At 41.2% G+C, this 14,521-nt stretch overlaps 1 protein-coding gene and 1 long non-coding RNA gene across 11 annotated transcripts in view; one reads left to right on the top strand and one right to left on the bottom strand.

Annotated features, from left to right (window-relative positions):
• Nucleotides 1-758: 758 nt before the first annotated feature.
• Nucleotides 759-14,521, top strand: part of LOC310641952 — a 40,854-nt gene continuing 27,091 nt past the window's right edge. For all 3 annotated transcript variants that reach the window (XR_014492815.1, XR_014492816.1, XR_014492817.1), the window contains exon 1: nt 759-1,277. This is a non-coding gene — a long non-coding RNA (uncharacterized lncRNA). The remainder of the gene's footprint in view (nt 1,278-14,521) is intronic.
• PLEKHA5 (pleckstrin homology domain containing A5) overlaps nt 6,512-14,521 on the bottom strand; it is a 199,430-nt gene continuing 191,420 nt past the window's right edge. For 7 of the 8 annotated variants that reach the window (XM_083365278.1, XM_083365277.1, XM_083365270.1 and 4 more), the window contains 4 exons: nt 13,374-13,532; nt 12,588-12,697; nt 9,437-9,597; nt 6,512-7,025 (listed from right to left, as the gene is read on the bottom strand). In XM_083365278.1, coding sequence (XP_083221404.1) covers nt 6,991-7,025; nt 9,437-9,597; nt 12,588-12,697; nt 13,374-13,532 — 465 coding nt within the window. In that variant the 3' untranslated portion in view covers nt 6,512-6,990. The remainder of the gene's footprint in view (nt 7,026-9,436; nt 9,598-12,587; nt 12,698-13,373; nt 13,533-14,521) is intronic. The other variant, XM_083365272.1, reaches the window with a different exon arrangement.

Genomic DNA, 14,521 nt, shown 5'->3' with positions numbered 1-14,521 from the left:
TCAGTCTTCAAATAAGTAAAAAAATGAGTGCTCTCTTCGGGTGATTATTACAAAGCAGAAACTCTCATGGTTTGGATATGTGATACAAGGAGTTGATAGACTAGACCTGGGGTAGGCAACCTCGGCTCTTTTATGACTCATGGACTTCAACTCCCAGAATTCCTGAGCCAGACCAAATTACTGTGCTTGAAGGAGCAGAAAATAATGGATATTTGATGGATGAGATCAGGGTAGTTGTAGGAGGTAGAGTAATTATAGGAGGAAATTATGGGAGGGAAGACCTGCAATTTATTACTATAATAGAGCAAGATGAGAAATATTTGACAGTGAAATCTAGGTCCCAAAAACATATTTGGGTATCCCAGAAGTTCAAATTAGTATGAAGCATATGAGGAGATGTGAAGAAGCAAGGCCAAAAGGGGAAGAAAAAAAAATCAAACGCAGGGTTGTATATTTGTTGGTTTATAATTTAGTTTTCTAAAGCTTCCCAATTTAACAAAGTCTAGGCAACTTACACATTGCCTAGTACATTAGACCAATACATTAGACCAGAAAACAGATTATAAGTAATCCTTGCCTTAAACCAGTCATTTAACAACTGTTCTTGTGGCCCTGAAAAAAAATGACTTACAACCAGTTCATTTATAGCTGTCACCATGATGGGTGCTTGACAACTGACATGTATTTACCATGGTTGCAGCAGCCCTGGGTCATGTGGTCACCATTTGCAGCCTTCTCAGCTAGCTTCCGACAAAGTCAATGGAGGAAGCCAGATTCACTTAACAACTGCAGCAAAAAGGTCGTCAAATTGGACATGAGTCACTTAATGACTTGCTTAGCAATGGAAATTCTGGTCCCAGTTGCAAGTCGAGGACTTTCTGTAGGCAGTGTAAATTCTCTATTGTTCATATCTCTCTTTTTTTTGCTGTTCCTACTTTTGCTTGTCTATCAAAATTGCAGTATTTATTATTTATTTATTTATTATTTAAACTTTATTTTCTAAGTTTTCTAAGTTATCTAAAGATATTAGATGCTTTGATATAGAAATATTAGGGAGACAAAAAGAGGTTCTTAGACAATGAAAAATTGTCTACAGCCACAGTAGCACCCAAAGACACAATATTGGAGAGCACAAAATGAGTTTTCCCACAAGTTGTCATATTTTTGCTCCTGCCAGGAGCTGGTTGTCAAGAAAGCGGTTGTAGAAGAACCTGCAAAATCCACGTCTGGTCTGGTTTTCTGCAAAAAACTGAAGCATCTTCTGTTGGCAGGCTGAGGTAACAATGGACCTAAATGTCAATCTTTAAGATTTAAGAGCCAGTTTGGTGTAGTGGTTAAGGCACCATACTAGAAAGCAGGAGAGCTTGAGTTCAAGTCCTGCCTTAACCATGAAAGCCAGCTACATGACTGGGCCAATCCCATTCTCTCTCAGCCCAACCCAGCTCACAGGGTTGTTGTTGTGAGGAAAACGGGAGGAAAAAGGTGTGTTTGCCACCTTGAGTTATTTGTAAAAATAATAAAAGACAAGAGAAAGAGAAAGAAAGAAAGAAAGAAAGAAAGAAAGAAAGAAAGAAAGAAAGAAAGAAAAAGAAAGAGAATGGGCCTGCATTTCTTTCTGGGTCAACCGTCCTCTGCAGTTCCCAGACATGGTCAGCAAGTACCCCAAGTCCTCTGTGCTGGAGTTAATGTGGGATCTGTGAGAGAACTCTTTCGTCAGCTCCTGAAGCTCCTGGCTGAAGTTAGCGTCCCAACACACACACAATCACACACACACACAACTTTCTATTGTGCCTTTTCCCAAAGCTTTTGCAAAGTGCCCCTTCTAGGACCCCATCTGCATTCCTATGGCATCAAGGCATGCCAGCTTTCATTTTTCAAACTCTGGGGGACAATTGTAAACCGCAGGAGAACAAAAGCTGGAGGGGGAGGGGGCAAACTGCTGGAAAGCAGCAGCTGCCTAGCTTTAAAAAAACAACAACTCAGAGCTTAGGGCCCCTTCTTGTTCTCTACTCTCTCTCTCTCTTTCTCTCTCCCTCCCAACTTCCAGAATTTTTCCAGCCTTTGCTTCAAACTCCCTAATCCACTTGGTGCACAAACTGGAAATGAGCTGAGGTTAAATTACTTCTGGGTGACAGCAACCAGCACAAATTTAAACAAGTCTCTCTCTCACACACACAATTCCCCCCCCCCAGTTTTCCATAGGCCAAAGCTAGAACTTTCTGGAGAGATGATTTAGAAAGCCAAAATTTTTCAGCCTGGGATGTTCTTTCCCTCCCAATATGTCTATACGGAGGAAATTCATTCACTTTGGTGAGGAAGGGCAAGGTTTGAGGTTTAAGGTCTTGGTAAGAACAAAGCTGGCAAATAAAACAGTCTGGGGATATCATCTCTGTTTCTCATCTGCCAGAAGGAACAATGTTCCTTTTGCCACGGCACTCTGTTTTTTTAACTAAGGATTTGTCCCTAACAGACAAAAATGAAATCTTATTCCAGTTCATAGCCCAGTCCTGTACAGAATTCTGACCTATGTTTTTGTGTCTCTCTCAATATTTTTGTCAGTCTTCTAAACTTTGTGGGGAACAAGGTCTCCAGGTGAATTAAGTGAAGCCCCACATAGATTAAATGTCCCTTCCATTCTATGAATCCTTCCCAGGTGAGTCAGGAAATGAACTAATTCGCACAATTACCCCAGAATTGTGGTCTTTAGGGTTCTCTTAGTGCACAGATGTTACTAATGAAACATTAGATATGTCATGAAACATGTGCCACCAAACAACCAAGCTCAGAGAGCACCAAGGACCTCACAGTTCAAGCCTGAGTTACATGTATTCTATCGTAAGCCACAAGTTTTTAAACCTTGGTTTGTTAAGTACTCTTGACTGTATTGCATCAAGTCAAAAAACATTTCAATGAGCGACATAGCAGCATGCTGAGCTGATATTGCTTTCAGAATCAATCTAAATCTAGGTTCCAATCAAAATCTTAAGTTTGGAGAAGGAATATTAGTGCAAAACAACTATTTTACTCCTGTTTTACTTCTTTGGAATTGCTTGTTTATTGCTTCTCTTTTTTCACATGGTACTATCTGCCTTGCTAAGGTTCCTTATATGGTTCCTATACTCTTATAAAGTTCCTTATGAATTCAGGTGTTTGCAGGGCAGGTGTAAACGTAACTGTGTCACAGGGCTACGTGGAGTAAATTTATCTCTCAGAGAATTTTTGTGTCTCCTTTTTCTTATCCAACACTCAGTCATTAATTGAGTGATACCAAATTCTATGCAACATCAGCTCAGACATGATATCACACGCCCTTACAAAAGTATTGGAGGTTTTTAGGTGTCTTTCTGTGATAGTATGCTACGTTTTCTCTGGTTTTTGTTTGCCCCATGTTAGAGGTTGCTGGCATTAAAGAGCAACTACAGACAAGTAAATAAAATATTTTATTTTAACTTCTGGACTTGGGAAAATTGTGGTGCAGGCATCTCATAATCGAAACAAGGGAAATGAAGTTTTCTTTAAAAAAAACTAAAAATGTTACAATCGAACAGGACAAAGACATAGGAAAGTCAAATCGTTATCCCCACTGGATTCATTCAGCAAGTGCATCTTTTTGGCTGAGTTACTCAATATCCTAGTCTAGAGTAAAATGGACTTTATTACTTTGTGTGAATTCAGCCATAGGGGAGGGAGTACAGGGGAAATCCCTGCACTGTCCTGGACTTCAAATTTTCATGTCAAGCTCTTGGCAAACAATAAACCAAGATTTTTTCCAGAGTTTTCTTTAACAAGATTTATTGAAAGGGAGAGGTTACAGAAATCCCAGCAGCTTGACCTTGGTGACTGAGGAAGGATTCAAGCCACAGATGTTTACAGGGGTTGGAAGAAAAGATAGCAGCCATAATGGTAACCCCAACCCTTTTTATGTGTCCCCCTTGTAGATGACCTCATTTAAATCACTCTCCCTAATCTGAGCTGAACTAAATATAATCCTGTTCTCATAGCTAAACCTTTAAATTAAAGAAAAAAAATGCTTGGGGTCAGGCTGACAGAACTAAATATTTGAGAAACCTTTGTTCTCACTTGACAAGCACCTTGCTTAGCAACAGAAATTCTGGTCCCGCTTGTGATCATAAGTTGAGGACTACTTGCACAGCCAATATGCTCTACAGCTGCATTCTCCAGATCAATGGTGGGATTCAAATATGTGAACAACCGGGTTTCTGTGTGGATGCTGCTTCTGGAATTCCATTCTGGGCCTGGGCAACAAAAAAAATTAGCTACTGGTTCTGCCAAACTGGTGCGAACCGGTTGAATTCCACCACTGCTCCAGATGCTTTTGGATTATTAAAACAATAAAACCCACAGGTACTACTAGTAAGCAGATGCTGCAGATGTTAATAATCTAATACTGATACGCTGATCTGTCAAAACTTTCAAATGAAAAAGGTAAAATTTCTTATAATATTATCCTCGGTAGATAACTGTTCCAACTTTCTCGCTAAGGAATTGAAGCTATGGAAAGCAGGGAGAGAGATAATCAACAAGTTACATTTTTTAAGCAGCTGTCATAATGGCTGGGACGTGATGCCAAGTTGACCTGGATATAAGATGGACTGAGGAAGTCCATCTTCATGCCAAAAAGATTTCGAGCTAATTACCATTTCTACTTTGCAATGCTGGCTTGGGGGGGGGGAACAACCATGGAGAATGCCTGCTATGAATGCACCACCTTGAGTTCCTGAAGGAAAGGCCAGATATAAATACATCCAATAAATAATTAACTAATGGATTCCCCCTCCCCCTTTCAAGAACTATTGGAACTAACTTGTACTGTCATGAAAATTTGGTGGCAAACACAAAGTTGAGTCTGCGTTATCAGATGGCCAAACGATGATTAAATCCGAGAATGATTTTCCGCTTATTAATCAGAACATACAATGCAGCCTTGTGTGTCCTGTAAATGAAGCGGCACCATTGTGAACCTGAATAATCCCTGGGTGCATAATGAGGGAAAGTAATTTTTCCCATCTCTAAATGGGGCTGGCTTGCGTGAGGGGATATGAAAGGAAGGCGCTTGGCAACCCTTTCAGAACAATGGCCCCAGATGGAAGGAGATGTAATTGGTTTTGAACAGCATGAACATCTGTACAGTGTGTGTCCTATCCCAATGGGCCTCTCTTGGCAGGGGGTGATCCATTTCTCCTTGTGTGTACAGCAATCAGCCACGTTATGTAAGAACCGCCAGACACTTTGGTTTCATCAGTCATCTGTTTTAAGCACTTGCTTTCCAAAGTCTGAGTTCAACCATCCTAAATGCGTTCAGGAAAGACACTGGTTTTTGACAAGGCAAAAGGTGGAGGATCAAAAGGCCCAGTGAATAAAGCCCATTCTGGGGTGAATGAGCTGGATTTCAAGAGCCACCAAAAGCTTTGTCAGTTGACTGAGGTTAATGTATAATGAATAAAAGTTTTATAATAATGATGATGATGATGTTTCTAAGTCTCTTCTTAGAAACTTCCAGTGTTGGAGCATTTACAGCTTCTGGAGGCAGGTAGTTCCACTGGTTAATTGTTCTAACTGTCAGGAAGTTTCTCCTTAGTTCTAGGTTGCTTCTCTCCTTGATTAGTTTCCATCCGTTGCTTCTTGTTTTGCCTTCAGGGGCTTTGGAGAATAGCTTGACTCCCTCTTCTTTGGGGCAGCCCCTGAGATATTGGAATACTGCTATCACGTCACGCCTAGTCCTTCTTTTCATTAAACTACTAGACATACCCAACCAATAAAATAACACAACCATGTGATCAGAATTTGGAGTGGGGTGTCTTTAGGATTTCATCCTGCTTGTGGATATTGGAATAGACCCTGACAGGAACATCCTTTGCACCTCTTCTTGTTCTTATATTTTTATCCTATTTTGATTTTGTTTTTGCTGCTTGGATTGTGTGTTGTTTTAATTGTGTAGTTGTTTTTTTTTTGGTTGTTGTTTGTTTTGTAAACTGGCCAGGAGTAATGAGATTATGGCCGGATTAAAACAAAAGGAGTCAACCAATAATTCTGGTTAAGATTCTCATTGCTAGATGCATAACGTCCACGCCACATTTTAAGAACATCAACATTTATTTATAACATGATATAAAAGAAATGAGATATGAACATTTGCCTTTGAACAATAATAAGGGGTTTCTTATACTTACATTAGTTGTGTTCATTGTATAATATATACACAATGAACATAATTACATTTGTACACAGACCTAACTGGAAATTGAATATACCTGCTTCTTGATATATATATATACACCCTATTTCAACAGAGTAAGAAGAGCCCAGTCCATCCAGTTCCATTTCTTTTTGTAAAAAAGGCAAAAAAAAAAGAGAGAGTAAATACTAGCGTTGGTGAGTATGCGGATAGCAGAATGGCAGTAACTGACTTTGCAATCTGACTGGGATGTACTTACAGAACAACAAGAACAAAAAAGGACACATCTTAACTATGCAATGATTTTTTTTTAAAAAAAATGGCACATTTTAAATAGAGGGTGGTGGCCTTGATTAATCAAAATGTGAAAATGAGACATGATCAGCTTTGGAAAGAAACCATGTTTCAGGGCTGACAGCAAAAGAAACCGGTAAGGAGAGGGCACCAAAGGAAGCCAATGTAACCGAATCCTTCCAAATTCAAACCCTTTTAGGAGGGGACGGTGCTGACTGTAGGCCACACAGAGGAGGAAGAGGAAGAGGAAGGGAACTCTCAGTTGTGTGGATGGAATGAATACAGAGCAGCGATAGCAGGAAGCTGGTGACGGCGGGAAGAACTCTGGAGTTGGTTGAGGGGGTACGGTGGGGATATTTAAAGTTCTCTTGGAATAAATGTTTTCCACAACGTGATAAAATGATGCTCTATGGACAAAAGCATCGGAACTATGAATTTCATAGATTTCATAAAAGTGACTGTACAAGCATCCTCGTCTTTCCACAGGCGTGTTTGGGACCTCAGCCGTGGATGGTCTCAGCAGAAGCCAGCAGGGCTGAAAAAGAAAGAGGTTCTCTGTTGACATCCGAGAATCCAGGAGAAGAGGAACAGCATTTTTTTTTTTTTGGAAATAGGGCAGGTCAGAATGAAACGTCTTTTAAAATCTCTGATTACCCAGGCAGATCAGGGAAAGGACAGGGATTTTCCGTATTTAGTCAAGGCAAAAACAGGCTGAGGGAAGAAGCATCTGCTTTGACAAATACTGTTATCACCAAATATTGACATGATAGCAGTCCTGGATATGACCAAATTACGAGGGCAAATTAGGTGTCATTTAAAGAGAACTCAACTCACTTCGAAGAAAACTATTTCCAGAAAGCTAGATCAGGGGTAGGCAACCTCGGCTCTTTTATGACTCATGGACTTCAACTCCCAGAATTCCTGAGTCAGCTATGCTGACTCAGGAATTCTGGGAGTTGAAGTCCATGAGTCATAAAAGAGCCGAGGTTACCTACCCCTGGCCTAGATTGAAGAAACCCCTATAGGTGGTGCTCAACTTATAACCATTTGCAGAGCAACTGGACATAATGGAATGGCATTGAAAAAAAAGTGTCTTATGACCAGTCCTTGCACTTATGAGCTCGCAACCATGGGAGCATCCCTGCAGTCACATGATCAAAATTCAGGTGCTTGGCAACTGGCATGTGTTTAAGACTGTTGCACTCTCCTGGAGTTGCGTGATCACCATTTGCAACCTTCCCAGCTGGCTTTCAATAAGCAAAGTCAATGGGGGAAGTTGGATTCGCTTAACAATTGTGATATTTAAAAAAAAAGGTTATAAAGTTGGACATGATTCACTTAACAACCTGCCTTGCTTTGGAAGAAAAATTCTGCTTCCAATTATGGTCATAAGTTGAGAACTACCTGTTTGGCAGCCTTTCTGGGCATGAGCAGATGTGCGGACCAGTTCCAGGATTTTCAACCCTGAAGTTTTTATTTTATTTTATTTTATTTTATTGTTGTTGTTGTTGTTATTATTATTATTATTATTAATAATAATAATAATAATAATAATAATAATAATAATAATAATAATAATAATGTTGGAAGGGACCTTAGAGGTCATCTAGTCCACCCCCCTGCTCAGGCAGGAAACCCTATACCATTTCAGATAAATGGCTGTCCAGTCTCTTCTAAAAAACTTCCTGTGTTGGAGCATTCACAACTTCTGGAGGCAGGTAGTTCCACTGGTTAATTGTTCTAACTGTCAGGAAATTTCTGCTTAGTTCTAGGCTGCTTCTCTCCTTGATTAGTTTCCATCCGTTGCTTCTTGTCCTGCCTTCAGGCACTTTGGAGAATAGCTTGACTCCCTCTTCTTTGGGGCAGCCCCTGAGATACTGGAGCACTGCTATCATGTCCCCCCTCACCCTTCTCTTCATTAAACTACACAGACCCAATTCCAGCAACCGTTCCTTATGTTTTAGCCTCCAGTGCCCTAATTAACTTTGTTGCTCTTCTCTGCACTCTTTCTAGAGTCTCAACATCTTTTTTACATCATGGTGACCAAAACTGGATGCAGTATTCCAAGTGTAGCCTTACCAAGGCATTGTAAAGTGGTATTAACACTTCACGTGATCTTGATTCTATCCCTCTGTTAATGCAGCCTGTTGGCTTTTTTTGGCAGCTGAAGTACACTGCTGGCTCATATTGAAGTGATTGTCCACTAGGACTACGAGATCCCTCTCACAGTTGCTACCGACCCAGAAAGTGCCCAGGTTGGCTATTACTTAATTATTCTTTTCCACTGAAGTGGGGTTGTTTCAGGAATGCAACAGTGAATCTGGTGATGCAGAACAGGTTTTCCACTGCTTTGTGTCAGACAGCTCTGAAGTGCTTCTCACTGAGCTACTAAACTTTGGCTTACTGTTACCGACTGGAGCTTAGGGCTTCTTTGGTTGTTCTTTAATCTATGATCATTTACTTCAAGACGACAAAATTAAAAACAATACCAACAACGCAAAACTGTGCCGAAAATGTGAGGCAAGCAGTAAAGTCCTTTCACTGTAGCCAATTAGTTCCTGGATAAGTCTTTGGCATCTCCAATTAAAGCAGGGTTCTTCAAACTTGGCCCTTTTATGACTTGTGGACTTCAACTCCCAGAATTCCTCAGCCAGGCGAGGAATTCTGGGAGTTGAAGTCCACAAGTCATAAAAAGGCCAAGTTTGAAGAACCCTGAATTAAAGGAACCAATAGCAGACGACGACAAAGAACCCTGGAGAGACTTCTTGTAGCAGACGAATCTGGGAAACGATTTAGTTGAACCATTTTAGATTTCTTTGCCATGCCGACAAAGCTTTGGCTAAAATGCCCTGCGCCCATCTGACCTCCTCAGGCAGGACTAAGGAAAAATGGAGTACATGCATTCCTTTGGAGATGTTTTGACAATCTATGGATAGGAATCCCAACCTGCTGCTGCGGAGTTTCCCTTTGAAGTCTGCGCTGGCATCTCGAACAACGAAGAAGAAGAAACCGTATCTTCCTGTTGCTCTTGAATTCTACTTTTTTCACTCTCTTCTGAGCTGCTTTCAAGCTTGTGGTTGATGACGGGGGCCTCCTTGTTGGGGCTGCTGGAGGTTGGGGGGGGGAGAGGAGAACTAGGTTTAGAATTTCCTCTAACCTTTCATTAGGTTAACCGATACTATATAGTATTTCAATAAACTCTGTCACACAAAATGGGGACTGTGAAGTACACCGGCTTACGCTTTACAGGGCTGAGGGGGTGGGGAGGGACCCAAATGAAGAACTCCGCCTTGGCTTTGAACTCTGCCTTTTTTTTACAGAAGAAAGGTTTCAGGAGTTCAAAGGAATCGCAGGGCTAGTCTCCCACTCCTGACTATAATCCAAACAGGAGGAAAGGGGAAATAATTTATGTTCAGGAAACACTAGGTTCCCTACAGTTGGGCCTGGTTGCTGGTTGGATAGGATCCCGTGAGGAAATACGAGGGGGTATTTCTATAGGCCAGACTGAGAAGTACAAAACTGTCCCTAAAAAAAAAAGGCAGTTCTTAAACCAGGCCATCCCGATGTCAAGAAAGCCATGAACTTGGTCAAGATGCTCCACTCCTGCAAGCCTCCAAATAGGCCAGGGGTGGGGGACCTTGGCTCTTTTATGACTTGTGGACTTCAACTCCCAGAATTCCTGAGCCAACATTTGATCAACTAAATACAGTAAATGCCATACCCATTACATTTAATTGTTGTCCTTTTCTGCCACATTAAAAGAATGGACGCTCTTTTGACAGCATATTCTGGATTGGGTCTAGAGGTCATGCCCAAGTCTTTGTGGATCATGTGGTCCTGGGTATATAAACAATGTTCTTCTTTTATAATTCCCCCCCCCCCATCAATATTGCTCTGCGGATCTTATGCTGTTAACTCAGTGGGCATATAGAGACAATCTAACCATCCTCCCCTTTTAAACTGTTGTTTGAAAGATTGCCTAGAGCAGGGGTAGGCAACCTTGGCTCTTTTATGGACTCATGCTGGCTCAGGAATTCTGGGAGTTGAAGTCCCCAACAGAGCAACAATTGAAACAAAAAAACAAGCAGGACATTCAAGTCAGTACATCAATCACAAGTGTCCCTCTGCAAAAGAGTTTTAAGCAGCCACCAAGAAAAAGGAACTAAAGTTGCCAAAACAGTAAGAAACATTGTGGACTTTTTTTTTCTTTTAGATGTTCTGCAACTTTAATAACGATCAACGAGGGGGGACAGATTAACCTGATTTTTACAGGAGGGAATTTTAATGCAGGGCAGATGGCGAGGGCAAGTTCATATGGCAGAGCAAATCCTCTCCCAAGATTTTCTTATCTGGTCAGCTTCTCTCTTACATTCAGCACTACATAGCAAAAACCATTTCAAAACATTTTCAGACTAGAAAAATCTATATTTTCCGCTCTCCTCCCTTGGCACGTGGTCCAGAATGGAATCAACAGGTCCCCAATTTAGCTGAAGCTTTTCTATTTCTTGTGTTAAGTGTAAAAAACAAAAAAAAAGGGGGGGGAAACAAACTGGAAATAAAATGAGAGAAAGGTATGTATGTATGTACAGGATATCCTGGCTTAATGACCTGTCGCTTAACAGCTGTTCTAAACTACAGAGGACTTTCTTCCAGATGGTTCCAACAGCCACCTGCTACCCCCATGGGATTGCATTTTGGGTGCTTGGCCACCAACTTGCATTTATTGCCATATGCAGCATCTTGCGATCACACGACCACAATTTTTGGTGTTTGCCCATTTCTGGAGTTTGCTTCCAGTTTCTGGCAAAAAACGGCCATTGGATAAAATGGATTTGTTTGGATGAGCCTTGGTGGAGCAGTGGGCTAATGCCTCCTTAAGTAACACCAGCTGCCTGCAATTAGTGCAGGTTCGCGTCCCACCAGGCTCAAGGTTGACTCAGCCTTCCATCCTTCCAAGGTAGGTAAAATGAGGACCCAGATTGTTGGGGGCAATTAAGCTGACTTTGTAATAATGCCGCCTGGGGGGTGTATGAAAGCCCTAATAAGCAGGCATATACATAGAATGAAGGCTACTGCTAAGCTTGTAAGCCGCCCTGAGTCTTCGGAGAAGGGCGGGATATAAATGGAATTAAAATAAAAATAAATAAAAATAATGACCACTGTGTTTGCTTAACAACTGCGGCGCTCACAACTGCCAAACAAAAGGTCATAAAATCGGGCATGATCATGTGGTAACCCGCTCAACAATCACCACAACTTACAACCGTAAATTTTGGGCTCAATTATGGTCATAAGTTGAGGACTACCTGGATGTTTTTATGATTATGTGTGTAATCAATTCACACAGCCGCCCATCTCCTCAGTGCGACTCTGCGCAGTACCAACGTAAACAGCATAAAGAGCACGAAAAAGTACAATGGTCACTGAGAATAAACTAAAAAAAAAATCCATCTCGACATCTCAAAGGCCTTCTGATCTTTTGAAAATGAATCTCCTCTGCGATGCATTTTAGCTCTGCTTGGGATCTGTTTTCAAGATTTCTCATAATAGCAAAGCAAAAGACCTGTTCTGTTTTGACATCTGAGGGTAAATGCTACTGAGGTTTTCACCCAGAGATGGCTGCCAAGTCAGAATGAGTAGTTTTTCAGAGGCAGTCTATACAGCAGGGGTGTCAAACACAATTTCATTGAGGGCCGCATCAGCACTGCGGTTGCCCTCAGGGGGCCGGGTGGGTGTGGCCTGGGTGGGCGTGGCCTACTGGGTGGGCATGGCTAGAGTGCGTATGGCCTACTGGGTGGGTGTGGCCAGCTCTACGTTGGCATCAAGGGTGCCTATGGGGGCCTGGGCAGGAGTGGGACAGATCTGAGCGTCTCTGGGCCAGGGCCAAGGCAATGGGGGCCGTTCCCTCACTGTTTCCAGGATGGCTTCGCGGGCCACATGAAACCACTTCGCGGGCCGGATCTGGCCCCCGGGCCTTGTGTTTGATATGTCCGCTATACAGGAAAGGCACCATCATCTTCTGCATATGCAAAGACTGCAGCCATGTTAGATTATTTGCAGGATTGGCTACAAATACCTAGCATCCGCTTTGCTTTACCTGGCATTAATATCTCCTGTCTGTTCTTCTGGCTTCTCAGGTGCTTGTTCAGGATTTCTCTCCTTTGGCTCTGAAACATCTGAGATCAGCTGATCTTCATTTTTTGGTAACTGCAGCACAGAAATAAACATTAAAGGGCAAACGTTAATGGTCCTAGATGGGATGGCTAGAAAAGCTTTGCATTTCAAAACCATAGTGACGTTACTATAACCATCTGGCAAAAAGTGAATTTGCTAGATTAATGCAATTTGTACGAGAATTATAATTGTTTAGTCTAGCGAAGGCCGGAGAGTTCAGAGTAAGAAAAGGAAAAAATGATATGAAAGGTATTTAAAAATAGTAGCATTCTTGTATTTTAGTGTATCCTTGTTAATTAATTTGTATCCTGTCTTTATTATTTTTATAAATAACTCAAGGTAGTGAACATATCCAGCGCAATTGTCCACAGCAACAACCCTGTGGGATGTCTTGGGCTGAGAGGGAGAAACTGGCCCAAACCTACCTAGCTGGCTTTTTTGCCTAAAGTGGGACTTGAACTCAAGATCTCCTGCTTTCTAGCCTGGTGCCTTAGACCAAACTGCCTCCTATTGTTACTATATGATTTGTTTTCCTAACAGCCATCTAATTTTGAACAGACAAAAATGCGCAGAGTATTTCTAAAACCATTAAAATAAAAAGAACACACTAATAATAGAAATGTATTAAAAAGTACCGAAATTATAACCAAGAGTCTTAACAAGTTACACCTTTATTCATGTCTAAGCACCACGTGGGAGGAAACAGTACCTGTGTAATAAAAGTAGGATTATGTTCATTGGCGCAATCATTTTCTTTCAACCAAGCTGTGTCTTCTACATCATTCGGATGGCTTTGGCTCACGTCGCTCATTTTAACGCCATATTCTACTTCCTTGGGATTGCATACAAAGTTTTCTTTCCTTGGGCTCTGCAGAAAAAAAAATGGTGTTTTTTTTTAATTAATGAGACAAATGACACCATCGTTAAAAATAGAAATGGTAGTTATAGAATAAACAACCAAGGGAAACACAGATGCTATGTGACATTCCTTCAGTTCGTGTCATTAAAAATATAAAACAACAACATGGGAGAGTTCAACAGTTTCTCGGCCTGTGCATGAAACAAATACAACCTTTCTCAATACAGAATATTTAGATGCCCCTTAATTTTCATTCTGACAACTGCCTTATAAAATATTCTCCTGGCCTTTCAGAAATCAAAGTAGAAAGGTGTAAATCAGGAGGAGGAAGATTGCTCCAAATTAACCTTCTCTGAAATGATAGCTTGCAGATGTTTTGAACTTTCAAGACTCATAAACCTGCCTGGCTGGGAGTTTCTGATTGGAAAGCTGAAATGTCATGCATGTTACGCTTTCTGCTTCTTCTCAACACTTAAAGAGTTTTCCTTGTCATTAATTGGAAATAAAACTCCACTAACTTTATTTAACACTGTCAGATAAACAACATTTTCAGGGTTAAACTATGGGATTCTTGGTACATTCTAAATTGGATTGTTTGCTTGCAGATGTTCCATTACCCAGCTGGGAAACTTCATCAATGCTCTGATGATATTACCTAGTTAGATATGTCTGCAAGCAAACAACCAGACTCAGAGAGCGCCAAGAATTCCACAAACAACACTCCCTCTTACTGTAAGAAATAAAGATTAAAAACTCCTTGAGGCTGAATGTCTTGGTGGCTTCATGGACATCGTTCAATCCCTAGAGACTAAAATGGACAATGTGAAATTTGAGCGGGCCACGAACAAGGAGTATATATTGGAGGTGGTGACCTTTCGAGAGCTGTATGCAACGAAATTTCATTTTGATGTATGCCAATTGGTGTACATTCAAAGTGACAATAAAGTTATCATTATCATCACTCACGCCCTCGTGACCTCTTGTCTGGACTACTGCAA

The sequence above is a fragment of the Vipera ursinii genome (genome assembly GCF_947247035.1).
Source record: "Vipera ursinii genome assembly, chromosome: 6".
NCBI lineage: Eukaryota > Metazoa > Chordata > Lepidosauria > Squamata > Viperidae > Vipera > Vipera ursinii.
The sequence above is the reverse complement of the archived record's forward strand: the minus strand, read 5'-3'. Positions and strand labels throughout refer to the sequence as shown.